At 51.6% G+C, this 26,898-nt stretch overlaps 1 protein-coding gene across 1 annotated transcript in view; it reads left to right on the top strand.

Annotated features, from left to right (window-relative positions):
• The first annotated feature begins 22,069 nt into the window (after positions 1 to 22,069).
• The window catches only part of PPP2R3B (protein phosphatase 2 regulatory subunit B''beta), a 53,014-nt gene continuing 48,185 nt past the window's right edge, over positions 22,070 to 26,898 (top strand). The window contains exon 1 of the mRNA XM_060292659.2: positions 22,070 to 22,955. Within this exon, the coding sequence (XP_060148642.1) occupies positions 22,623 to 22,955 (333 nt within the window). The 5' untranslated portion in view covers positions 22,070 to 22,622. The remainder of the gene's footprint in view (positions 22,956 to 26,898) is intronic.

The raw sequence follows: 26,898 nt of genomic DNA, 5'->3' as shown, positions 1-26,898 counted from the left end.
GTGATCAATAATGGAGTTTATGCATCCCGTCTTATGACTTGATTAAAAAATTCTTCCATTTATAAAATAAGTCCACATCCTTTTGAGAAGTCATGAAACAGCTGCCGCGGATCTAGGGCTGTTTTCTTCAGAGAACGGTCAGCGCTCCGCGCGACCCTCCTGCTTTTCTCTTTAGACTCTGATGACTCAGGGTTGTCTCAGAGATGACTTAAGTCCAGCAGCATTTACTGTGTATGAAGGATGGGGTCATGGAGGAGGGGTTTCTGCCGTAAGTCGGAGTCCTGCGTCCTCCAAAACGTGTCGTTTCTGGAATGAAATCGCGTGGCTATGATTGAGGGCAGTTTCTGTCTCCAAACTGGAGGAAAATAACAAAGAGCTTTAATAACAGGGAGTCGATATCTGAGCTGGGAGCCTCTGGGACAGGAGGTCCGAACTGAGCCCTGATCCCCCAACTGGAATATGCTTATCTTGCCTTTTTTTTTTTTTTTTTTTGAAGTGGCCAAGGGCCTGTTCGTGTGACAGCACCAGGATGGCTTCAGGTGGTTCCTGCCCTGCCGTGCACATGGGGCTTTCAGAGTGAACGGCGGGTGCAAGTTGGGAGGTACAAGAGGGGGAGTGTCCATCTGCCCGCGAGTTGTCTCGGCTCCGCCGCGCGTACCCCAACTCCGTGGTGCCCCAGGTCCCTCTGCTTTAAACGGAGAAGGATGGCACCCCCCCCCAAAGAAGTGCATCGTCCATTCAAGTGTCAGATGTCCACCAGGTGGAGAAAACCCTGCTGCTACCTCCTGCCTGACCCCCTCGCGTCCTGCCCCTCACGCCCCCTCCTGAGCATGGAGGCAGAGAAGAAGGGGCAGGAAGGAAGTTCACTCCCCCCACCCCCGTGTCATGGCCCTTTCCTGCCAGCCTCAGCAACCACACACACACACACACACACACACACACACCCATCTCTCCACAGATATTTTATTCCTAAATCGCGGTTGCAGACACACAGCAGTGCTGAGCAATGAGATTCTGGGGTGATATTTCCCCAACTAGGAAAATACTGACGCCCAAAACATCAGGCCCACGACTCACCCCCTCCCTTTCCTGCCCAAGGGGGCAGGGCTCTGTTCTGACAGCTCCACCTAGCATCGGAATGTTCCACAATGCTCAGAACTACGTCCTGTAATAGAAGCTCCTTAATATCCACGGGCGAGGACACGGCGAAAAACATACTGCGTTAACTTGTGAACAAACCTCCCTTTTTCTCCAACTCACCTCTACTCCAAACTGATGTAGCGTAAAGGAATAGTAAGGGGTGGGATCCACAGTGTTGGTTTTCAGCACTGAAAAGCATGCCTGTTCCCTGTGCAAACAGCTTCGATGGGGCATGGTGTCCGTGCTCTTCTGAGACAGGGAGGCGGGCTGCTAGAGAAACCCCACCTAAGCTCATCTTTTCTCATTCTCAGCAGAACATGCTGTCTCACCAGCTCATCCACTCGTGTACTGATCACACAAACCTTATGTAGACACCGACCCAGTGCCAGGCAAGATCTAGGAGCTGGGGGTCCCCGCGGTGGGTGAAACAGACTTGTTCCCTGTCCTCAGGGGTATATGTTCTAATGGGGCCTGGGGGCTGCTCCAATGGGGACATGACATCCAGACAGTCCAAAAGCACCTTATTTTATGTCACAGCATCAACATCCTTCCCTATAAAATCTTCCCCCGGGACTTGAAACATGAAGGCCAAAACCAAAGATGTTTCAGGGGCAGGACCACGGAAAGAATTTATCTCTAGCTCATCCACATTCCAGAAACATTAAAGGACTTCCTTCAGGCAGAAGGAAAATGGCATCGGGGGAAATAAGGATCTAGTTGAAGGAATTCAGAGTTTCAGAAATGTCAGTGATTTTGGTGATTACATATCGTACATTCTTATTATTTAAATCTCTTTATAACTTTCACTAGCATAGCTGTAATGGACTGAGTGTATCCCCCCAAAATTCATATGTTGAAGCATCGACCCCCAATGGGATGGTGTTAGGAGGCAGGGCCTTTGGGGGGTGATTAAGGTTAGATGAGGTCATGGAGGGTGGGACCCCCAAGATGGGATTAGTGTCCTTTTAGGAAGAGGAATAGACCAGAGCTCTCTCTCTATCATGTGAGGACACAGCAAGAAGGTGGTTGTCTGCAAACCAGGAAGAGAGCCTCACCAGGAACTACATCTGCCCACAGCGTGATCTCAGACTCCCAGTCTCCAGGACTGCGAGAAACAAATGTCTGTTGTTTAAGCCCCCAGCCTGGAGTATTTTGTTACAGCAGTCCCAGCAGACTAAGACAATGGCTTTAAAACAAATCTGGGAAAAAAATAAGTGATGAAAAGAAGAACTTTTCTCAGCACCTCTCTTTTCTCTGAAGTTGTTAGCGCGCAGTAAGACGGCCGCCAAATCTGTCCGAACGTGAGAATCAAATGTCAGGCGTAAATAAAAGAGCCAGGGCTGACTCATTCCTGGTCTGGAGTATGACATTCATGGTGGATTTGCCAGGAGCGGGACGTGTTCCCTGGAGCGCTCCCAGCAAGGGGCTGTCACTGGCCATTTCTGGGTTTGCCTGATCCTTTCATGGTGTCCCCACAGATGCTTCATTCAGCGCCCCTGCCCCGTGCAGCTCTGTATGAGTGTCCTGGGGCTGGTCTAACAAAGTGCTGCTAACTGAGGGGCTTAAAGAGCAGGAGTCTATCCTCTCTCAGTTCTGGAGACCAGAGGTCTGAGGTCAGGGCTGGCTCCTCCTAGGGGCTCTGAGCGAGAAGCTGCCCAGGGTCTTTTCATACAGGCCCCAGGCGTAGCGGATCCTGCCCCGTCTGAACAACCTCATTTTAACTGATTATCTCTATAAAGACCCCCATCTCCAAACACAGTCAGGCTTTGAGGGCCTGGGGGTCACGGATGAGTTTGGGGGACACAATTCAGCTCATCACAGGTGTCAGCCACACCGGCCTCCCACTTCCGTCTCTTCTGTCTGGGAGGCCCTCACTTTGCTCCCCACTCCCCCAGCCTCCCCCACCCACCTTCTCCAGCCTCCCACCCTGAAGGCACATCTCACCCACTTCCGCAACCTCAGGACTCAGCACACAGCACCCGAGCCATGGGAGTGTCCAGATGCCTTGAGACCACAGCCAGCTACGGGGTCATCTTATTCCTTTATGACAAGGAAGAAGGTTCACGCACGCTTCCCTTAAACAAGCCAGCCTCTGAGAACCCAGGAGGCTAGCTCCTAGGGGTGTTGGGGGGATGGATTCAATACACAAGGAAGGAGGGCAGGGAGTAGTGGGATCCTTGAGGCTTCATATTTAAAAATCATACACTTGGGACTTCCCTGAAGGCCCAGTGGTTAAGACTCCGCGCTTCCAGTGCGGGGGGCATGGGTTTGATCCCCAGTTGGAGAACTAAGATTCCACATGCTGCATGACACGGCCAAAAAAAATAATATAAGAAAAACTTTTAATTAAAAAACTAAAAATCATACACTGCTTCAGGAAAAGAAGACTATGTACAACAGTCCCTCCACTGCCCTGCTTGTCCCGGGGAAGCTGCTCCCTGCTCTTGCTTGGATTTGCTTTCCTGGGGCTTCAGCCAAAATGTAAGTGCGTCTCTGAAATCCCATTGGGGCCACCACAGAGCTGCAGGGAGACCAGGAGGAGAATCTAGACCCAAAGAGGGAAGCTCGTGTGGGGAACTGCTGGCCATCAGAAGCACCAGCTGTGCTATCAACCTGGAGAACCTGGACCACGAGTTCCTGCAGAGCCAAAGGCTTGCAGACGGGACTGGGGGAATTAACTACGAACATAGGGTCAGGCTCCACGAGACGCACTGAATGACAAAAAGGGTGCCCCCTAAAAGCGAGCTGGCATGGCAGGAAAAGCGTGAGAACCCGCCGCCGCAAGGCACAGCCTTTGCAACCAAGAGAGCAAACCTCTAATCTCTGCCATGAGACAGAGCACCCCATCGCAGACACCCTGTTGAGGCTGTCACTCCCTGCTGGGGCTGTCGTTCCCTGCTGAGGCTGTCATTCCCTCCTGGCCCCCAAGCCCTTCATTCGGATGTTTCAACCCCTCTTTCATAAGCTGAGTGGAGGAAGCCCAAAGAATAAAAATGTTAGCCAGGCTAGGAATCCCTCGGTCGTCCCCCACTCCACACGGTTTCATCCTTCCTGCAGCTGCCCTCCAAAAATAGAGCTGCCCAGGACGCCCGGTATCAGGTGTCGGGTGGAGAGGTATGTGGACAGATGGCCCCTGCAAGCTCGCAGGGATGTTTTTAGAGTGTCGGAATCTAGTCCACTTGTGCTGTGGCCAGAAATAAACTCTCCCACTCCGGCAGGTCAGGCGTCCGGGAGACGCGGGCCTGGCGACATCTGGTCTACTTCTCTGCTCTGCAGAGATGGCCCAGGCGGAGCCCGGAGAGACCATCCTGGTCCCGCGGGCTCCCGTCCACGCCTTGACGTTCGCTGGCTCACCCCGAGGATTCACGCTGGCGCTGTCCTTGCTTAGAACACACAGTGTTCCCTCTCCGGGTCCTCACTCTGGTTGTGTACCTGTGTTCCCACCACACTCTTATTCACGAGCTAAAGTACCAGCCCAGGCGTCCTCCTGGCTCTTGGCGTCTGTCTGGGGGTCCCTCCTCCGAGCTGTAAGTCAGCTTGGATCGCGCCTTCAGTGGCTCCATAACTGTGCGTTATCGACCTACAGCCGCTGCCAGGCGAGCAGCTCTGAGCTGCAGGGGGCATTTGGCTGACACCTCCACTGGGGCGTTTATCCCATCCAAGGGGACACGGCTATGCCTCCCCAAGGGATGGGTGGGGGGGACACACAGTCTTCCCTGTGCATGCAGACTCTACAGGTCGGGGTCCATCAAGGACTTGTGGGTGCAGCCTTCTAAAAGCGTGAGCGGATGATGGACCCTGCCTACAAGGGATGGATTCCAGCTTTTAATGAGAAAACCTAACTGCTAATAAAAGAGGTGAACACACAAACCTATTAATAGAGGAGCCTGGCTCCCAGCCTTGCACAGCCCCCGGGTGTGGGGTGGAAGATCCCAGGCACATAGGGTGAGAGGTCGTGGGGACCTTCCCCAGGTGCATGGGGTGGCAGTTCCCAGGGACCCTCCCTGAGGTCATGGGGTGACAGGTCGTGCGGACCCTCCCTGGGCACATGGGGTGACAGGTTGTTACCTGAGCCCGTAGCCTCTGAAGTGGGTACTCCCCCCCCATCCCCGCCAGCTGAGGCCTGTGATCCCTCCCATCAGCTGCTGTAAGGTCAGGTCCGCTCTCCCACACCTAGAGACGGGGCACAGCCAGCACTTTAAGTCTACAGGCTCAAGGGGGAAAGAGAAAGATGGGAAACCTGCCCACAGGTGAGTTCTGTGGACCTCAGTGCTCGTGACGCACCAGTGTGGGTAAGCTGCTATGGCATCCAGGCGGGGGGACCTGGGCCGCGCCTGACAGCAGGTGAGAAGCGCAGCTGGGGACCCCAGCCTCTGGGACCCAGGCCATCCAGGCAGGGGCTGTCCTGAATCCCTGTCTGGCCAGACACAGGTCTGACCCCAGTGGGAAGGCAGCACCTGTCCACAAACCCCCACCGCACGGCCGCCCTGGGGAGGTTCCAGGTAGGAAGACTCCAGAGAATTCACTCCGTGGGGTGGGCACAAGGTTGGAATCCATGTGTAAAACTTCAAAGCCATCTTAATAATTTGTTGGATTGTAAAAATGATGCAAAAAGAAGTCAAATTATATATAATATAGCATACTACTGTATTGTATAATAAGATATGCACGCGCCATGTGCATATGAAACATATAGTGTATAGTGTTATTATACTGCACTATGTTAATTATATAACATATATACTATGTAATAATATAAAGCATCTAATACTATATTGTCATATGATATGTACACATATTAAAGTTATGTTACATAAGATGTATACATATATATTATATGTATGTAATAGATAACTACGTACTGTACAATTTTACACGATACACATTGTATGCATATTATAGAATACTATAGACTATAATATATAATTTTATAATTTTAATACACATTATATATATATTCACGTATCTCATAAACTCTTTGTTTATTTCCAGGTGGCATATGTGTATGTATCTTAAAGGAAATACATATCACCTATCTATCTATCATCTATATATCATCGCCTATCCATCACCTATCCATCCATCCATCTATCTATCTGGCATCTATCTAAAGATCTAACCTAATCTAATCTAGCTATCATTTATCTACTTACCTATTTATCATCTGTCTATCTAATCTATACATCCATCTAATTGAATCTAATCTATCTATCTATCTATCTACTGTCTATTTCCCTTTCAACACATGTCTAGAAGGAAACTGAAGCTCAATACGTGAGTTACTTTTCAAAGCGTCAAGTGTCCACCCTCTCAGTGCATTTGCACAGAAAGAATTTAATTGGTTTGGGCAACACGATGAGGTTTGGGTTTAAAGTGGGTCAGAAACAAATCCCCAGTGAATAACCCACTTCCTCCCTGAAACCCAGTTCTGACTCTGCCACGCTCCCTGTGGCCAGAACACGGCAATTCAGCAGAGAAGTTCAGACACCGCAGAAGCAAGAGCTGTCTGACCCTTCGCATTCCTGACCATGGTGGGAGACTTTCTTCAGGTCCCACTGACGGTGTTTGCTCTGTTTGAACATCAGAACTGCCACCAGCCTGGGACTTTCCTGGTGGTCCAGTGGTAGAGACTCCGCCTTCCAATGCAGGGGACGTGCGTTCGATCCCTGGTCAGGGAACTAAGATCCCACATACCGCGGGGCCACTAAGCGTGCACGCTACAACTACTGAGCTCGCGCGCCTCAACTAGAGAGCCCACGTGCCGCAAACTACAGAGTGCCCTGGAGCCCGCAGGCCACAACTAGAGAAGAGAAAACCCGCACGCCACAACTAGAGCGAAGCCCGCGTGCCGCAACAAAGGATCCCACATGCCTCAACGAAGAGCCTGCACGCCGCAACTAAGACCCGACGCAGCCAGAAAAAATAAGGAAAATAAATAAAATAAATATATATTTTTTAAAAATTTAAAAAAACCAAAGAACTGCCACCAGCCCTGTGAGAGCGTGCCTGTGACGTCACCAGAAAAGCCCATCAGAAGGTGGACGAAGGCTCTTCTTGTTGCTATGGAACAATCCTGTCCCATCCCCACACCCAGTCCCGTGCACGCAGCACCAACTACCACGCCCGCCGAACCCGCACGGGTTCTGCATCCCCTCCATCCAGCGAAAGCCCACCGCTCAGTGTGTCTCTGTCCTTGAAGAGCCCGACCGAGGTCACCGCTGAGGTTTAGAAGCTAATGACATTCTTCAGATTCCAGGGCCGGACAGTAATGCAGCCTTAATGCCATGCGTGGCTGTGATTTCCTGAGATTTGCTGAACGTAACCCCTGGGGCATGAACGAGAGCCCTTAAAATAACCCGAGTTATGTGCTGCCAACACAAGCCTGTGCTCAGCTGTTGCCACGAGGAAATGCCTTTCCCGAGGCTCCTGGGGGGATGTGGCGCACGGCCAGAGCAGCTGAGCGTGTGGCCTCTTCAACCTTGGGGGCAGTGGCCAGAGACAAAGCATGGTGTCGGGGCAGCCTCGTTTGAATGGTTTGTCACGAGATGCCACCCTGTGCTGTTTAAGATGGTCATCGGGACTTCTGCCCACACCCAGGCACCAGGCTGACAGGCTGTGCTCAGTTTCCGATGTCTCCCACTCTGTGGGTTCCTCAAGGTGGCAGATGACTGCAAAGTGGGGGGTTTAAAAGCACAGAAATTCATCCTCCCCCAGTCCTGGGGACCAGACGTCTGAGGTCAGGGTGTCCCAGGGCTGCGCTCCCTCCACAGGCTCCAGGGGAGGGTGCTTCCCGCCTCTTCCAGCTTCTGGGGGCTCCAGGCGTCCCTGGGCTTGTGGCCGCGTCCCTCTCGTCTCTGCCTCTGTCTTCTCGGAGCTTCTCCTCTGTGTCTGTGTCTCTCCTATTCCGTGTCTTAGAAGGACCCTGTCACTGGATGTAGGGCCACCTTCCTCCAGCAGGACCTCATCTCAGACCCTTCACTGCATCACATCTGCAGCGATCCCATTTCCAAATAACGTCCCGTTCGCAAGTCCCAGGGGCGAGGATGCAGATGCATCTCCTAGAGATGCAGTTCAGCCCACTATACCCACCTGACCTTCAGTAACATTCATTAATTAGGTCTTGACCAGGTGAAGATGCATAGACACACACACAGACACACACACACACAGAGCTAAGTGACCCCCCCCCCCCACCGGGGACTCAAGCACTGACCTCACATCAGTCGTTCCGTCCGTCCACGGCCTTGAGTGACTCATACACACTCACTCGTGCTGTATTCATGGAACCCTACACCCTGGCTCAAATCACAAGGTTGGGGTGATCCAAGATCCCTTTGTTCCTCTTTCAGTGACCCTGAGCCCAGCATGCACTGTCCCCTGGTCCCCTCCCCGTGACAACTCCGTGTGCCAGGCCACCGTCCCCTTCCCAGGACCCCTACAGCCGCCTCCTTGCCCCCTACCCATCCCCATTTCTCCGCCCAGCAGCTCTCGTCCCCTCGTTTTCTGGTGTCTTTCTTTAGTGGCTTTACTGAGATGTAATTCACATCCTATACAATTTATCTACTTAAAGTGTATAATTAGGTGGCTCTTAGTGTTTTCACAGAGTTGTGCAATCACCGCTGAGTTTGTTTTAGAGCATTTCATCCCCAAAAAAGAAACCCCGCACCCATCAGCTATCATGTCCGTGTAAACCCCTGAGAAATCACGAACCCACATTCTGTCTGTGGATTTGTCTGTTCTGGACGTTTCCTGTCAATGGAATCACACACTGGTTGTCCTTCTGGGTCTGCTTCTCTCACTGAGCATCGTGTGTTCAAGGTCCATCCACGTTGTAGCCTGTGTCAGAGCTTCACTCCTTTTCATGGCTGAGTCATATTCTACTGTATGGATGGACCCCGTGCTGTTTATCCAACATCCATCCACCCATCCACCCACCCATCCATCCATCCATCCATCCATCCATCCAAGGATCCGTCCATCCATCCATCCATCCATCCATCCACCCACCCACCACCCATGCATCCATCCATGGACCCTTGGGTTATTTCCACCTTTTGTCTGTTGTGAATCCTGCTGCTGTGAGCACTGTGTGTGAGGTTTTCTGTGGACGGCTGTTTTCGGGTACACACCCAGGAGTGGAATCGCAGGGTCACATGGTCACCCCGTGTTTAACCCTTGGAGGAATGGCCGGACCGTTTCTCGACCCCTCTGTATGCAGCAGACAGTGCCCCCTTGTGTAAGACCTCCCGCCCGGTGGCTGGCTGTGACTCCAGGACCTGCTGGCTGGCCCTGGTCACCTGCTGACATCAGCTCAGCTCAGCACCCATGGCCCATGGGCTCCAGCTGGGCCTTGGTCCCCCTGGACACACGCAGCTTCTTCCTGCCCTGGGACCCTCACCCTGGATGTTTTCTCTGCCCAGGACCCTTCCCCACATTTGCAGGGCTGACTCCAGTGCCTGTGTCTCCCAACCATGAAGCTGAGAGGGGACACCAGGACCCTCTCAAACACACAACACGGATCCCCGTTCTCTGCAGAACCCTTCTGACCACCCACGTGTGCATCGGCCTTCTCCCCAAGAAAGGGGAGCCCCATTACCACCTTCACGAGGGTACAGTTACCTGTCCTCCTGAGCATGGCCATCCACACCTGGACCCAGAGGCACGTGCACACACTGGGTCCACTCTGGGTGGGATGATGACCCTCAAGTTCTGTGTTCTTTATGTTTTCCTTAGATTTCCCCATGTTCTCCCATCGCTACCTATCACTTTTACGGTCATAAATATAACCAGATGTCTGGAATATGGTGATCTAAATCACTAACCTTGGCCCTCAGAAATACAGCCCCATATCATTTAGAAAAGTGTGCACTCTACACTCCGAGTCAAATGTACATCTTGAACAGGAAAAAAACTAGTTTCTATCACCAGCATCCTTAACATTGTGCTCACTGAAAGAAAAGACTATCACATCTGAGTTTCCACCTGCTTTAAGTTCAGGGGAAAGTGTATGTCATAGCAGAAGAGCTACAGCTAAGGCTTTCGTTAACCAAAGAAGCATCCAGAAAACACCCTCTTTCTCTCCTTAAAGAAGAATTTGTGAGCGATTTTCTAGAGCCACACATTCCTGGGAACAGTACAACTGTTCTCTCTTCCATTATCACCTAAGCCTTTTTATAGCCTAGCGCTTCCCAGAAATAATTCCAACACGCATGTAATTTTAACGCATGTGGGTCTTACTATTTGAAATTTGGAAGATAGAGGAAATATTTTTAAGTCACATATTATCCACATCTGTTTAACAAGCATGAGTTTCCTTTTGTGTATTCCTTCCCCGTCCTCTTCAAGCTCCTTTTACAGAGAGTGCGTCCTGCTTCACGTGTAGCTCTTTCTGCTGGCGTGACAGGCGCACTCACTGCGGTCCTCGTTCGTCGCGGCCTTCTGTTGACCATGCGCAGTGCTGCCCAGTATCTTGAGGAAATGAGCCGTGACTTACGGGTCCCTCCTGCTGTTCTTGGGCATGGAGACAGCTTTCATGTTTCCGTTTTTGTGGGTCTTGCAGGGATGAAGATCTGTGCTTGCTTTGGGAGACTGTTTTCTTTTTCTTTTTTAAATTGAGGTATAACTCATTTACAATATTATATTAGTTGAAGGTGTACAACATAGCGATTCACAATTTTTACAGTTTATACTCCATTGTAGGTTATTACAAGATAATGGCTATATTCCCTGTGTTGCACAACATATCCTTGTAGATTACTTATCTTATACATAGTAACTTGTACCTCTTAATCCCCTACCCCTATCTTGCCCCTCTCCCCACTGGTAACCACTAGTTTGTTCTCTTTATCTGTGAGCCTGCTTCTGTTTTGTTATATTCACCAGCTTGTTGCATTTTTTAGATTCCACAGATAAGTGATAAAGAACTGTATTTGTCTTTCTCTGTCTGACTTATTTCACTTAGCATCATGCCCTCCAAGCCCATCCATGTTGCTGCAAATGGCATTATTTCCTTCTTTTTCATGGCTGAGTAGTATTCCATTGTACATATGTACCACATCTTAATCCATTCATTTGTTGATGGACATTTATGTTGCTTGCATGTCTTCAGTATTGTAAATAGTGCTGCTGTGAACACTGGGGTCTACATACCTTTCAAATTAATGTTTTCATTTTCTTTGACTTAAGGGATCTATCAAAAGAGTCCCAGAGGTCACAGAGAAGTGTCTCTTGTCTTCTAAGGGGGATGAAGGGCCGCAGGTGATGGTCAGTGAGGGCTTGTGGATCTGCAGGCCCCGTGGCCCCAGCGGAGGTGGTGATGTGTCAGTGTCCTGGGGTGGCCACACAGATGACCACCAACCAGGTGCTTCAAACATCTCAAACCCATCCTCTCCCAGTCCTGGAGACCAGACGTGTGAGATCAAGGTGTCCCAGGGCCGCGCTCCCTCCAAAGGCTCCAGGGGAGGGTCCTTCTTGCCTCTTCCAGCTTCTGGGGTCTCCAGGAGTCCCTGGGCTTGTGGCTGCGTCCCTCCCATCTCTGCCTCTGTCTTCCCGGGGCTTCTCCTCTGTGTCTGTGTCCCTCCTCTTCTGTCTCTTAGAAGGACCCTGTCATTGGATGTAGGGCTACCCTCCTCCAGGAGGACCTCATCTCAGACCCTTCACTTCATCACATCTGCAGAGACCCTGTTTCTAAATAAGGCCTCATTCCCATATTTTGGGGGTCAGGGCATGCACATATCTTTTTGGGGCCACTGTTCAGCCCATAACCATGGTCTGTGCCCGGTGGGGGCAGGGCAGGGTCTGTGTGGGTGTTTGAAAGTGAGCAGGGCTCACGTGACCCCAGCGAGGGGCCCACACCGCATCCCCAGCCCTCGTTGCGAGGTTCCAGAAGGGTTCTGAGTGCCTTTCCCATGTCAGCTCATCTAATGTGTGTCAGAATCTGCCAGATGAGGGCTGTGATGGAGGCAACACTGCCAAGGAGGCAACTGAGGGTCAGAGTGGTTGAGTCAATGCTCTGGTCCCCGAGTAAACCTCAGTGACACAGTGAATGGTAAACATTTTCCCTTACAACATGAAGGCTTTCATAGCATTACGACAGATAGCAGGTACGAAGCAGAAACCACCCAAGTGTCCATGGATGGATGGATGATGGATGGGTGGATGGATTGATGGATGGATGGATGGACAGATGGATACACAGAATGGGGTCCATCCACACAGCAGAATATGACTCAGCCATGAAAAGGAGTGAAGCTCTGACACAGGCTATAATGCAGTTGGACCTTGAACACAGGATGCTCAGTGAGAGAAGTCAGACACAGAAGGACACACAGTGTGATTCCATTGATAGGAAACGTCCAGAACAGGCAAATCCACAGACAGAAAGTGGGTTCATGGTTGTCAGGGGCTGGGGGAAGGGGATGGGCAGTGACAGCTGATGGGGACGGGGTCTCCTTGGGGGGATGAGAAGAAGATAGAGGTGGTGGTTGTGCAACACGGTGAGTGTGCTAAATGCCACCGACTTGCCCACTTTCCAATGGTTAATTTTATGTTATTTCACCTGAATAAATTAAAAACTAAATTTTATAAAATGGGACAGTTGTGTGCAGGCATGTGACATTCTGGATCATAGACCAAAGGAAGGGGTTCCGGTAGCTCTGGGAACCACCAGAGCGACAGAGCGGCTCTGCCAGGTGACCATCGGAGACCACCTGGTTCCCCCAGCAGTGGGGCTGGGGGCGCGGCCAGGGGCTGGACAGAGCCTCCTACAGCAGGGCCCTCTGCACAGCCCCACTCCCTGCTCTACTGCCCATGAGTCAAGCCCAGGAGATCAGTGTGATGGGCAGGGCAGGGCCACCTGGATTCCCACCTGTGCCCAGGTGAGGAGGGGCTGGCGAAGTGGTGACCTGAGAGAAAAAAAGTGGGTGTAGCTGGGGTCACTGGGGTCATCCAAGGACAGGGCCCACATCCAGGTCATGCCTGAGAGCAGACCAGGGGATGGCTCAGTCACAGAGATTACCTGGGGGATGGCGACGTCAAGGTCACCCAGAGGATAGTGAGGTCACAGGGGTCACCTAGGATGACGTCTATGTCCAGGGCACTGTGAGGTCGTGTCTGTGACAGATCAGGGATGGTGGGGTCTCAGAGGTCTCCCAGGGGATGGTTTTGGGGTCATGGATGTCACTCTGACATGTCAGTCCCCTATGCCCTGCTGGTCCAGCCCCGTGTCTAGGCATCTAACGATCGGCTTCACCGTCCAGTCCACACAAGGATGGTGCTGAGCCCCTTCTTGTATCTGGGGCCCTGTGGAAATCGCACGTGTCTCAAGGGGACTTTGACGGGAAGGCAGAGTCTTCCTCCCCTAAATACTTTCCAGGAAGACATGTCCCCACCGTAAGGCCCCCGAGTCTCCCTCCACAACGTCCCAGCCTTGGTGACCAAGGAAGAAACAAAGTAAACACTTAGCGTTCGCAGCATAAATAGAAGACAGAAAACACATTCCCCATGCGCTCCTCATGGGCACGTCTCATTGGACCACGGTGACTATGACCACACTCCCCACCAAAGCAGGCTGAGTGACAGGGGCGCCTGGGGCAGCAAGGAACATTCCTGTACGTGCTTTTCCAGAACATTAAAGCACAGGGCCCAGCAGCCTAGGACCTGGGCTGCTCCTTCCAGGCTCCAAATCTCTTCATTTTCAGCCTGATTTCTCACCCCAAAGCACCTCTATGCCCGAGAACCCCAGTCCTGCCTCTGGTGTTGGGATGGGCCAGGGCTCGACCTTCCAGGCTGTCCATCCTGTGAATTCCCATGCTCGTCTCTAACGAGGTGCTTCCAATTCTCTGCAGCCCCCGCAGATTCATCTTCTTCTTTGAATCCTTCGGAAACGCGTCAAGGTCTGGCGAGACCCACAGCTTCTGTTCATTTCCCGTGAGGACACCTGTCCTTCCCCACGAACGCGGTGGCAGGCGGCTGCCGCCTTGCCCAGCCCAGCGGATGCATTTCCATGTGCTCTCGTACATTAAGTCCTAATTTGTGACCTACCATTTTTTCCCCTGTGACAGAGCTGTTATTGGTACAGTAATAGGAGGACGCGGGGTCTCGCAGTGTAATGTGCATTTTTGCACTTTGCGGGGATATTCAATCGACTTCATTATTTCCAGCACGCCCGCCGTGCATTCTCCCATTTGATTACCTGCCCCAGAAGCATTTCCATATGCCATCCATCACCCTGACCCGTGCAGAGTGCTGCATATTCAGATTAAATTGGAGCTTTTTCCCCATGAATAAGGAATTTGATTCTATTCTATCATACACATCGTCTCCAGGGACGGGAAATTGAGTTGAAGGTGGCGGAAGGCAAGTCAGAAAATTTTATTATCCAAATACGAGATTCTTTCCCTTATCATCAAAACCTTGAAATGGCGCCGTGGGGAACTGGGGGGTCAGGGAGAGAATTCAATTAGACGTGAAAGTGGAAAAGGAGCCTTTTTCAACGGACCTTTTATGTTGCCAAACAAGTGGCAGTGAGAGGGCCCAGGACAAAGAGGTGTTTGTCAGAGTCTCCTTGCGATGGATCAGGACACAGGCCTGAGAAGTTATAGGGGAGGGAGAAGCCACCTCTGTGCTCTCTTGTGAGACGCGGTGCCGGCCATTCTTGGCTTCTTCTGCTTCTTCTTTTTCCTCTCCTCTGACTTGAGACACGCAAAATTGACACAGTGTACTTATTAGAGTTTCACAGAGCATCTCGGAAAAAGGGGCTGGATTAAAGCTCAGATTTCTGGACTTTCCCTCCAGGACCACCCCATTTTCACAAGGACCCAGAGTGTGAATGTCCCGGGGCTGCCGTAACACATCACCCAAAACTGGGGGCCTTAAAACCACAGGAATTCATCCTCCCCCAGTCCTGGAGACCAGACGTCTGAGGTCAGGGTGTGGACAGGGCTGTGCTCCCTCCAGAGGCTCCAGGGGAGGGTCCTTCCTGCCTCTTCCAGCTTCTGGGGGCTCCAGGAGGCTCTGGGCTTGTGGCCGCCTCCCTCCCGTCTCTGCCTCTGTCTTCCTGGGGCTTCTCCTCTGTGTCTGTGTCTCTCCTCTTCTGTGTCTTAGAAGGACCCTGTCATTGGATGTAGGGCCACCCTCATCCAGGAGGACCTCATCTCAGACCCTTCACTTCATCACACATGCAAAGACCCTGTTTCCTAATGAGGTCCCATTCATAGGTTCTGGGGTCAAGATGAGGGCATAACTTTTGGGGGCCCCCTTTGAATCACTTACACCGGGGTGATGAGGGAATAGTCATCTCCATCAGAACAGGGTTTCCCTTTTCAGAGGCCACACGAAGCTTGGGATGACTTTGCCGGGTTTTCGTTCTCCAAACTTCTCCGGCCACTGGTCAACTTGCTTCAAATGCCTCCGTCAGTTACACACGGCTGGCTAATCAGACCTACATCACCAAGCGGTTTTAAGGCAAAACGAGAAGCAGCGCTCGCCTTAGTGCTGAGTCTGCTCGGAAGCCTCAAGTATTCAGGGGACGGCAGAGGTAGCACTCCACCACGTCTAGTCTTCCGGCTCCTGACCTGGGATCCCTCTCTGGGCTGTTTCTCGGTTTTTCTCTACCTGTGTGCTTTCTTTTCTTTTCTCTTTTTAAAATTAAGGTGAAATTCACATGATATAAAAATGAGCATTTAAACTGGACAACTCAGTGACATTAAGCCCATTCACAATATTGTGCAACCACCACTTCTGTCTGGTTCCAGAACATTCTATCATGCCAAAAGGAGACCCCGTCCCCATGAGCTGTCACTCTCCGTCCCCCTCCACCAGCCCCTGGCAACCACTGATCTGCCTTCTGTCTCCATGGATTTGCCCGTTCTGGACATCTCACGTAAAAGGAATCACACAGTATGTGCCCAGACATTGCACTCACTCAACAGACTTTATTTTGTTGTTGTTTTGTTTGCCTGCTTGTTGTTGGCCATGGCACATGGCTTGTTGGATCTTAGGTCCCCGACCAGGGATTGAACCCGAACCCCCTGCAGTGGAAGCACGGAGTCCTAACCACTGGACCGCCAGGGAAATCCCCAACAGACTTTAAATGGATGCTTAAAATAAGCTCAAAGAGCTAAAGGAGACCAAGAGAATTTCAATAAAGAGACAGAAATTATAAAGAGGAAGCGAGAAGAAGCAGTCTTTTCTCTGCTTCTGAGTTCTTTGCTGCTTTTTGGACAGGTGAGGTTCCCAGGCAATAGTCATGGCTACCGTTCACGATGTCTCATGTTCCCAAGGCCCCTCCCCAGCCCACCCTTTCACCTGTTACGGGCTGAACCGTGTCATCGAAATTCCTATGTTGAAGTCTTGACCCCCAGGACCTCAGAATGGGGCTGTATTTGGAGATGCTGTCTTTAAAGACGTGATTAAGGTAAAATGAAGTCTCTAGGGTGGGTCCTGATCCCATAGGACTTCTGTCCTTATAAGAAGAGGAGATCAGGACCCAGACACACACACAGGGATGACCCCGTGAAGACACAGGGAGGAGATGGCCATCTACACGCCCAGGAGAGAGGCCTCAGTAGGGACCAGCCCTGCCCACACCTGGATCTCAGATTCCAGCCTCTAGGACTGGGACATACATGTCTGTTGTTTAAGCCTCCAGCTGTGCTACTTCCTTATGGCAGCCCCAGGAAATTAACACCAGTGGTAAAAGTGACTTCGCAGATGTCATAAAATCAACGGTGTTGAGATGGGAGGTGATTCTGGATTATCTGGGTGGCCCCAATGCCACCACAAGTGTCCGTTTTGGAGGAGGCAGCAGGAAATTTGAAGGCAGAAGAGGTGAAGGCTGTGCGACTACAGCAACAGAGATTGGAGTGATGAGATTTGAGGCTGGAGCTAGGGGCCACGGGCCCAGGAAGCCAGCTGTCTCCAGAAGCTGGAAAAGACACGGCGCAGATTCTCCCCTGGAGACCCCAGAAGGAACCAGCCCTTGACTGCAGCCAGTGAAACTGATTTTGGACTTCTGACCTCCACAACCATGAGAGAGGACATTTGGGTTGTTTTTAGCCACTGAGTTTGTGCCTTTTGTTACAGCCGACCTAGGCAACTAACGCACCCACTAAAATCCCTTACAGCCTTGGAATCGTTGTCTAGATTCCCATGCCTGTAACTCATCTTCCTCCTCACTGTCAGAGTTAAAGGCCTCAGACATACTGGATCATTTCAATCCCTGCCTTTTGCGTTTCAAGGGTCTGCCTTTTGTGTATCAGGCAGTTAGTTGTGTGTAATGACCATCCCCAAACTCTGTGGTTACAATAACATCATTTCTTCTCCCTTGTGCATCTGTATCCATGGCTGGGAGTTGGCTGACATGCGCTGGCCCTTCTCTCTAAACTCAGTGACAAGGATTCTGGGCTCTTTCTCAGAGTCCTCCACCCCCAATTTGCTCGCTCTAGTTCTTTCAAGTCTTCATAAAGGGAATCAAACCTGCATTAGGTCTTTTCTCCAAGGTTGTGTTATAGTGGACACACTTCTGATTGGATGAAAGAAAATGGGTTCAATTTCTAACCCGGCAATTTGGGGGCTTGCCCTTATTCTCTGTAAAATTCTGGGGGCAAATTGGCCCATTCTTTTCTTTTCTTTCATGTAGAAATTGATGGAATATAGTTGGTCACAACCAGCCTGCAGTCTTGTTTTCAGATGGTTTCCCAGAGCTGCCGGTGTACAAGGCACATGTTTTGCCTCCCAGGTTAATGCAAGTCATGGTTTTACCAACTATCCCACCATAACTTAACATGATCACTATTTTCCCAGCCTCCTAATTTAAGGTATTTGTGCATGAGAACGTCTAAAGTCTCTGCCTGGCACAGAAGCCCCTCATGACAGACCCTCAAACAATGGTTCTAGCTTCAATTCTTGTGTGTTCTTTCCACGCAGCCTGCTTTCCACTATTAATTATCCTTAACAACTCTGCTTAAATAGCACTCCCCTCGACCCCCTGCAAGCCTGTCCTGTCTCCCCACGTTCACTTTTCTATCATCCTTCTGCATCATACTGTATAATTGAATGTTGAATTATCTAATTAAATAATTCCCCTCTCCCACCCCATTCCGCTTCCGGATCTCTGAGATCATGAGTTGTATTTATCTATGTCCTCAGGCGTATCGCACACACTCAGATGACCCAATACTAACCCGTTTAATTATGCTGCGTCCCAGCATAACAAATAAATTGTTAGTAAATTAAAAGACAAGGGATTGATAGAGGCGGGCGAGCTGATGTCATGAAGTTACAGCGGATCACAACAATTACAGCTGACAGCCGGACAAATACAACAAAAAATGGGGCAGAGTCAAAGGTCATTTAGAGGATGGGGTCCTGAGCCAGCATTTAGAACTGGGATGTTGAATCAAGACCATCAGTGGATGTCTGGAAAGTTTCGTTATAAACAGTGCAAAACCATATGCACATACACAACTTCTGTAAAACTCTTTCTTGTGGATAAAAGGGCATATTATATGCATACTCCCCATTTTTTTTCTTTTTAGTTTTTATTGGAGTATAGTTGATTTACAATGTTGTGTTAGTTTCAGGTGTACAGCAAAGTGAATCAGTTTTATATATACACTTTTTTTTTCATATTCTTTTCCCATATAGGCCATGACAGAGTATTGAGTAGAGTTCCCTGTGCTATACAGTAGGTTCTTATTAGTTATCTATTTGATGTATAGTACTGTGTGTATGTCAATCCCAATCTCCCAATTTATCCCTCCCCCCTCCAATCTTTAAAATTTTTTTTTTTTTAGCATTTGAGATTTTTCAGTTCTCTTTAGTTTGCTTAGAACTGCTATGAATGCATTTCATTTTCCCTCTTTTGTTCAACATTCTTATTCTTTGAAAGCTTATCAAAATGGGTGCTAACAAAAAAAAAATTTTTTTTAACTATCAGGTCCATATCGCATTTTACCTAAAATGCTACTACTTATATAGGAAACGTTCAATGGATTTCTCCCTCCTTTTTGTCCTGGCTGCAGGAAAACCTTAGCACATAAGGAATGCTGAAAAAATGTTCAAAGGCCATTTGACCCCTGGTTCTGTGTCTGGAAACCTTTCCCCGAAACCACTTTGCTTTCAATGGAGGGAAACTCGGGGGCACTGGGTCCGGGGTTTGTCTGAGTCCCACAAGTTAGAGGGTGCAGGGGTGAGCGAGGTTCACAGGAAGAAAATGGTTCCTCGACAATCAGGGAATGTGCAGTATTCCCGTAACGGGATGTGTGTGCCGGGGCTGCCCCACAGTGATGGGATGCACCAGCCACTTCCTCCACTTTCACATGGTCTGAAAGGAAGTCTTATCCAGCAAGAAACCAAGGCTGAAAAGGAAATCAGCCGGGAATAAAGCAAAGCAAATAAAGACAAGGAAGGGAAAAGACAGAGATGGAAAAGACACGCCAGTCAGAAAAGAGCCCTCACTGTACTTGATGGAACTCCCCATTAAGTACTTTGAGAGGAAGTCACTTGAAATCAAACACATGTACCCTCATGGCTGTTCAGGAGTCCTTTCTCACGAGAAAGACAAAGACCAAAAAAAAAAAAAAAAAAAGAAAGAAAGAGAGAGAGAGAGGGAGGGAGGGAGGAAGAGAGGAAGATGGAAGGAGGGAAGAAAGAAGAAACTCAGGTGGAACAGCCGTGGCAGATATCAACTTGATCACTCCAACCTCTAGCTGCACAGAACACGTATATTTGGAGCTCAGGGTCAGCCCAGGACCAGTGAGACTGACCACATAGGACACTCTGTCCAGGGCATCTTCATGCCTCACGCCTGAGTATGCAATCAACCACCCGACCTGGGCTTTGGTGATAGGCAGGTGTGACTCAGAGCCACAGGGTGTTCTGAGCGCCTGCCTTTCCGAGCAGCTCTACCTGGGGCTGAAGCTGGTGTGTCCCACCGGCTTTGAGTTGATGGCCACAGAAGGGCCCTGGGCTCCTGTGGACGAAGGAAGGACTGCCCTCCCTCCCACTCCCCTGGATAAGCTCCGCCCTCCCACATGGGGAGCATGCGCAGTGCATGCCCTCCCACAGGGGGCCCTCTGGGATCTTCCTCTCCACTTGCACGCTGTCCACACACACCCCCACACCCCGCCCCACCGCCCTGAGACCTCCGCCACCCCTGGAAGGCGGATGCAGCCAGCAGTGCTTCCATTCCTGCCATCAGCAGAGTCCTGCCTCTGTTCAGGGGTGGGCGGTGCACATCCCAGGCCCCTCCGGCCTCTGCCCCGCCGTCCTCGGGCCACACAGCACCTCTCTGTCCTCTGCGGCAGGATCCACCGCACAGACTGAAGGAGGTTCTGTTTCATTCCCGGAGTTTGTTGCTGTCCCGTTGGCAGACGCACAGACCTTTCTTTAGGCCCCGCCGAGCCCCGGCGTATAAAGCCGTCTTGTGCAGGGACTCAAAAAGACCATTCCCCCCCACCCCCCACCCAAAACCACGTGGATGAATGGCAGCTCGTTTACAGACCCCGAGTGAAAAGCACATTTGTTCTTGGACAAGATGTCTGTATGTGATAAACTCAGAGACGTGTATTAATATTTACTTCTCTCCAGAAGTCACAGCCTGTGCACACAAGCATTAGCTTCCCAATGAATAGAAATAACCGCACAGACTTCCTGCATTATGGCCCTGTCCTGACACAGGATACTCGGATTTTTATCTTCAAGCCATATCGGTAAACAAAGGATATTGCATCCATCAAGCCCTCAGCCACTGCAGGCACCCTGGACTGTGCACCCTGGGGGGACTCAGGATGGAGAAAAGCAGGATGCTGGTCCCAGATAGCTACGGTGCACATCAAAAGAGTGATTTCCTATCTTTAGCATCTTCCCATCCATAGAAAAGTGCTAAATTCATTAACTTGAGATGTCTGTTTTTCTTTCATTAACAGTAACCTTCCAACTATCTTATTTTTTGTTGCAAAAAAGGCCTCTGTACTCTGGCTCCTCCCTGACCTCTTGGAAGAAGTCCCTCAGAGCCATCTGAGAGGCTACCTCCCTGGCTTAAGTCCTCAGCAAGTCCACGGAATAAAACATAATTCTCAACTCTCAGGCTGTGCATTTTCCTTCAGTCAACAAACACAAATGAAGTTTGAAATCATTGTAGGCACAAAATAAAACCATAGTTTAAGAGTTATTTAGTGAGTCTAGCTATATTTATACTCCTGAGAAATAGGAGAGCCCAGCTCATAAGACCTCGAAATTACCTCCTAAAAGAGAGCAAACCCAAGTGAAACCTCATAATGTTAAGAGAAAAAAAAACTTAGAAAAGAAAAAAGAAATCAAGGCATTAAAAAAAAAGAGGTGCACGTGTGCTGTGTGGATGATTTATCGACACTCTTAAAAGGATAAACTGAAATAAGCTAGTCATGGGGCCTAAGTCATTTAAGTAATTACTTCCACTTCCATCAAAATAAACATTATTTTTGCAATTACAAAAGCAATTCATTCTCAGCCAGAAAGGCCAGCTTTAAAGCAGCTGCACGCCTCCAACCCGTCACTATCATTTAACAAATTTAAGGCAACCGCGACCATTGCGGTCTGAAGGGGCCCCGTTTTATCTAAATTCTGCATTTCCCCGCAACCGCCGCCACGCCCGCCTCCCGCTCGCTCCCGCGGTCGGCGGGCACGCACTGCGCATACTCCTCCCCTGTACCGCGCCCTCTCCGCGCACAATGTCCGGCCTCCGACTAGCTCCCGGCGGGCACGCACTGCTCATGCTCCACCGACGGGCCTCCCGAGCGTCGCCACTACAGGCATGCACTGCGAATGCCCAACAGACCGGCCAACTAACCCCGCCCATCCCGGCGAGATGGCATCGCGCATGCTTGCACTTCCGCGGACAAAAGGGCACGTCGCTGGTGCGGGCCGCACCCCAAGAAAGCCTAAAAGCTGAAAGACATGGGGTGGGGTGCCCGCCATCCCCCGCCCCCGTCCCCACTCCAGCTCCTGAGCGCTGTCCAGCCCACTGAAACGCCCCGGCACAGCCACGGCTGGAGTCGTGGGCGCCGACGGGCGGCGCCGTGATGACGCCACGTGTCACGGTGACGCAGACATAGGCGACCTTCTTTGGGAGCGCAGCCGGCGCGCCCGTTTTGAAGCTGCCCTGAGCTGGGCGGGCCCCGCCGCGGTCCGGCCTTCCGCCTCCGCCGAGCCCCCGAGTCCGCGCAGCCCCTGGGCGGGGTGCCGCCCTACCCCTGACCCATGACCCCGGGCCAGCGACGCCCGCCGGGCAGTTGACCCCACACCGGACCCCGGGCCCGCGACGCCCGCCGGGCCGGCCGCCTTCACCCGGGACCACGGGTCCGGGACCCCCGTGGGGCTCGTCCCCTCTGGCGGCCGTCGCCTACTACGCGGAGGTCCTTTCAGGCCGGACTTCGGTCCCGGCTCCAGGCACCTGTGCAGGAGGAAGGAGTCCCCCTGGAAGGTGGGTCCGAGCCCCGGAGATGCCGCCCGGCAAAGTCCTGCAGCCCGTCCTGAAGATGAAGGTGGACGAACTCTTCCTGTGCTGGCTCAGCGAGTCCAGCACGCAGGCAATGCTCCAAGACTGCTTGCAGAGGATCAAGATGCCCGGGGGGCCCGAGGGGGTCGGGGGAGACGCAGGGCAGCCCGGGCCCACGTTCGCAGCCCCGGCCCTTGCCTGCAGGCCGCGCGGGTTGGATAGCCCAGGGGCGCCCAGCCCGTCCCCCGCGTCCACCGCTCTCCCCCTGGGAGCCGCCTCTAGTGCCCGGAGTGGACCACCTGTTCGAGGGCCTCGTCGATCCGCAGGGACGAGAGTAGTAAGTTACTCTTCCTTCTAACGCCTGCGGAGGTAACTCGGGTCGCCTACCGACGTGTAGCTGAGGGTGGCTGAAGATGCTGGAGGAGGGTCAGGCATGAAAGCGCTTGCATGGCTAGTCTCTTCCCTCTGCAAAGTCTCGCACACAGAAAAATGTTGTCTTTGACACATTCCCAAGTTGGGCGTCATTCTGGGACAGCAGTGTATTTAATTTTTACAAAAGGTGCTTTTTGATTTTTAATACTGTGTCGGTTAAAAGTAATAAAGCGTCTCCAGGTGTTACGGGAAAACGTATGGTTGTTGCATATCGTACCCCTAGCATACGCCTAAGCCTGAAGGAGTGTGACTGTTCCGTTGGGACTTGATGACAACATTGGAGTGTTTTCGGTTGAGCCCGCATCCATCCCATCAACAGCACTGAGCATATCAGGAGGAGGGACTTCCCCCATCACTTAGTCTGCTGGTTCCCAGCCACGAAGGGGAGGGTGAGAGGTGGATGTCAGTCCGGAAGGAACTTGTCTGGTTCCAAGTGATTGGAGGGTGTGTGACATGTTCTCACAGATCAAGGATATTTTCCAGAAAGTGAGCCTCCAAGGAGGATGGGAGGTAGACCCAGAGGCAGCTTGGAAGACCCTGTAGAAACGCCCCGAAGGAGGCTTATTTGGATCTGCAGGAACGTGTGTCCTGGGACCCATCCCTGAGTCTGACCGTCTGCAGTGCCCTCACTGACCTGCAGAACCACAGTGTTCCAGAAGGCCTGCCTGAGCCCCCATTGAACTGAGGAGGTGGGTACGTGAGGAGGGCCAGGGCTCAGCAAGATCTCTCTAGCAGTGACAGACCCCTGCCCGTCCACCCTCAGGCACTCTTCCTCCCTGGGATCCCTCAGGCCTTCTGTGGGGAGCTCCCCACTTTGTCACTAAGTGTGCTCCGGTGACACAGCCTGGCGGACACCGCTGGAAGATGAATTCTTGTGTTTCGTGACCCCATGACTTGGTGTGAGTCCCCTTAGGTCTGGAGATGTCTGCGAAAGGTCAGCTCGTGCAAGGAGGGTGACTTGGATGCATGTGAAGAGAATGTGTTTCTGCGCAAGTAGGAAGTCACAGACCTGTGGAAGTCAAGTTCTGCAGGCGTTCACAGCAGGGAGAGGCCATTCCTCTCCGTCTGGGGGGATGGGGCGTGGAGGAAGTGAGCTGTGGGACTAGGGGGTGCCCTGAATTGGGGGAGGGCGCCTGGGGGGGGAGGGGACGTGGGGGGTGGCTATGTTCCAAGTGTGAGGACCAGATGTTTATGCTCAGAGCCGCCGCACGGCAGGCTGCTGCATCTGGGCCGCGCCAGCCGGATTGGAATTGAGCCAGAAGCAGAGCTCAGGGCTGGGTAATCTCTCTGCCTCTGTGGCCGGCTGCTGGGCTTCCCGAGGGCAGCGACATGGCGGGAGTGGTGTTTCCCCAACACCACGTTATCGCATTGCGCTGCACTGTATGGGGCCCGCAGAGAGATGAGCTTCTGCCTGGAGGGGTGGGGCGTGGCCTGGGGGGCGTGGCCAGGATGGAAAGGGGGTGAATGAAAGGAAGTGCTGACGGAGGTGGGGTGAGACTGAAGACCCCTCCTCTGGCCTGTGGTTTTCATGACCAGATACAGCAAGTCAGCACGAGAAACCGGTTTTGAGGGAAAACAGAATGACTTTCTCTTAGTCGTCCCAAGAGTGTTCAAAAAGTGATGATGGACCTTGCCTGGTACTTGAAGGTGACTTTAAGCACATCTCAGTGTATTTGGAATTTATGGCGCGCTTCACTTGGATTTCGAGAAGCGAGTAACCCAAAAGGATGTTTCTCATTCGGACAAAATGATAAGAGCTCTTTTGCCCCAAGAAGTGGATAATTAATTTCAGAAAAACGTTCATACGTAAAGTGCTGTGAGGAAAGCTCTGAACCTTTTTTTCTTTAACAACTAATAGGAAGCAAGTAAGACTCACGTGAGGCCCTCACCCATGGGAGCGGTGGGGAGGAGGCTGGGTCCTGACGCTCCTCGCAGAACCCAGGACACCTCAGAGTCCTGGGAGTGACAGGCAACAATCCACCCTCCCCCATCCTGGAGACCAGATGTCTGAGGTCAAGGTGTCCTAGGACCGCGCTCCCTCCAGAGGCTCCAGGGGAGGGTCACTCCTGCCTCTTCCGGCTTCTGGGGGCTCCAGGCGTCCCTGGGCTTGTGGCCGCGTCCCTCCCGTCTCTGCCTCTGTCTTCACGGGGCTTCTCCTCTGTGTCTGAGTCTCTCGCCTTCTGTGTCTTAGAAGGACCCTGTCATTGGATGTAGGGCCACCCTCCTCCAGGAGGACCTCAGCTCAGATCTTTGACTTTATCCCATCTGCAAAGACCCTGGGCACTGTCCCTCCCCCTTCACTGCTGTGCCTCCTCTCCCCACTTCCCATCGCCATCGGAAGCGAAGGGCTCTGTTTTATCTCTCTGCCGCCTGCTGCGTCCCGGGTGCCTGGACACACTCAGACTTCCACGGTGGGTTTGCTGAGGGGTGCGCGTGTCGGCTGACCCCCCAGCCCAGCAGCAGCTGAGCCCCTCCCTGAGTGTGGAAGTAGAGGTGTCAGGGAAAGGGAGGGGCTTGTTCTTAACCCTTGATTTTTGAAAAGTCCAGTTTGTGGGGGGTTAGTTTACATACAGCGAATGGTGCCTATAGGTGTGCAGGACGGTCGTCACACTCACTCACGTGTGAGCACGCCGAGGAGCAGAGCGCTTCCTGCCCCCAGGCCCCGTGCCCCTCGCCCCAGGCAGCCACTTCCGCTCCCAGGATCTGTCTGAGGTGCTGCGCAGCCTGCGCTTCCCTCTCCCTGCCGAGTAGGATCCCTTTGCGTGGATGGACCACAGCCTGATTGTCACTTCAGCACTGGGGGCCACTCGAGCTGTTTCTGTGTGTGGACAGGTGTTTGCGTCTCTCTCAGATGAATGACCTTGGAGTGGAATTGCTGGGCTGTGCGCTGTGTGTGTGTTTAACTTAAAAAACAGAACAAAACTGAAAAGCCTCCAAAGCCTCCAAAGCCCCTACACTGTTCTGAGGCAGGTGTCATGTCCCGTTTCCCCAGCCGTGCGTGCGGATCCTCGTCCACGCCTCCCCGGCACTGGCTGTCCTTAGACTTCTACTTCAGCCGTCCCGGCGGGCGTGTTGTGTGTCATGGTTTTACCTGCATTTCCCTGTTTTCTGGTGACAGCGAGTACCTTTTCATGACTTACCCGCCGTTGTGCGCCGCCTGTCCAAATCTTCTGCCCATTTTGAAAACTGGGTATTTCTCTGTCGTTGAGTCGTAAGGGCTCTTTATGTGGAATCTGGATGCAGCTCCTTTATGAGACACGTTTCCACTATTTCTCTTCAGTCTGTGGCCTGTTCTGTCATTTGTTTAACGTGTGTTTTGAAAGCAAAAGCTGTTACTTTTTTGATTCTTTAAATTTTATTCTTTTATGTTTCTTATTTATTACATCCAATCTACGAAATATGTGCCTATCCCAAGCTCTCAGGGTTATCTGCTCTTCTCCTTCTAAAAGCTTCCTGGTTTTCACTTTTGCATTTAAACTTCTGATCCATTTCATAAGTTTCTGCATGTGGTGTAAGATATCCAGGTACACAGCAGTTTTGAAATCTCTCCTTTTCCCATTGAGTTGCATTGTCTGAAATCAATTGGCCGTATGCGTCTGGGTCTATTTTCTCATCCCTAACCCACTGATCTGTGTTTGTGTTCTCACTCTGGGGCGCTTTGTAGACTAACATGTGGAAAGTGGGTGGTGTACGGCCAACTCTGTTCTTTTAAAACAGCTCTAGCTATGCTGACATTCGCATTTCCACCTAACACTGAGAATCAGCTTATGAACTTGTACAGAAAGGGCCTATTGGCATTTTGATCGGGATTGCATTGAATCTGTAGATCAGCTGGGTGTAACTGATGC

The sequence above is a fragment of the Globicephala melas genome, chromosome X (genome assembly GCF_963455315.2).
Source record: "Globicephala melas chromosome X, mGloMel1.2, whole genome shotgun sequence".
In the NCBI taxonomy this organism is placed as follows: Eukaryota; Metazoa; Chordata; class Mammalia; order Artiodactyla; family Delphinidae; genus Globicephala; species Globicephala melas.
This window is presented reverse-complemented; position numbering and strand designations above follow the sequence as displayed.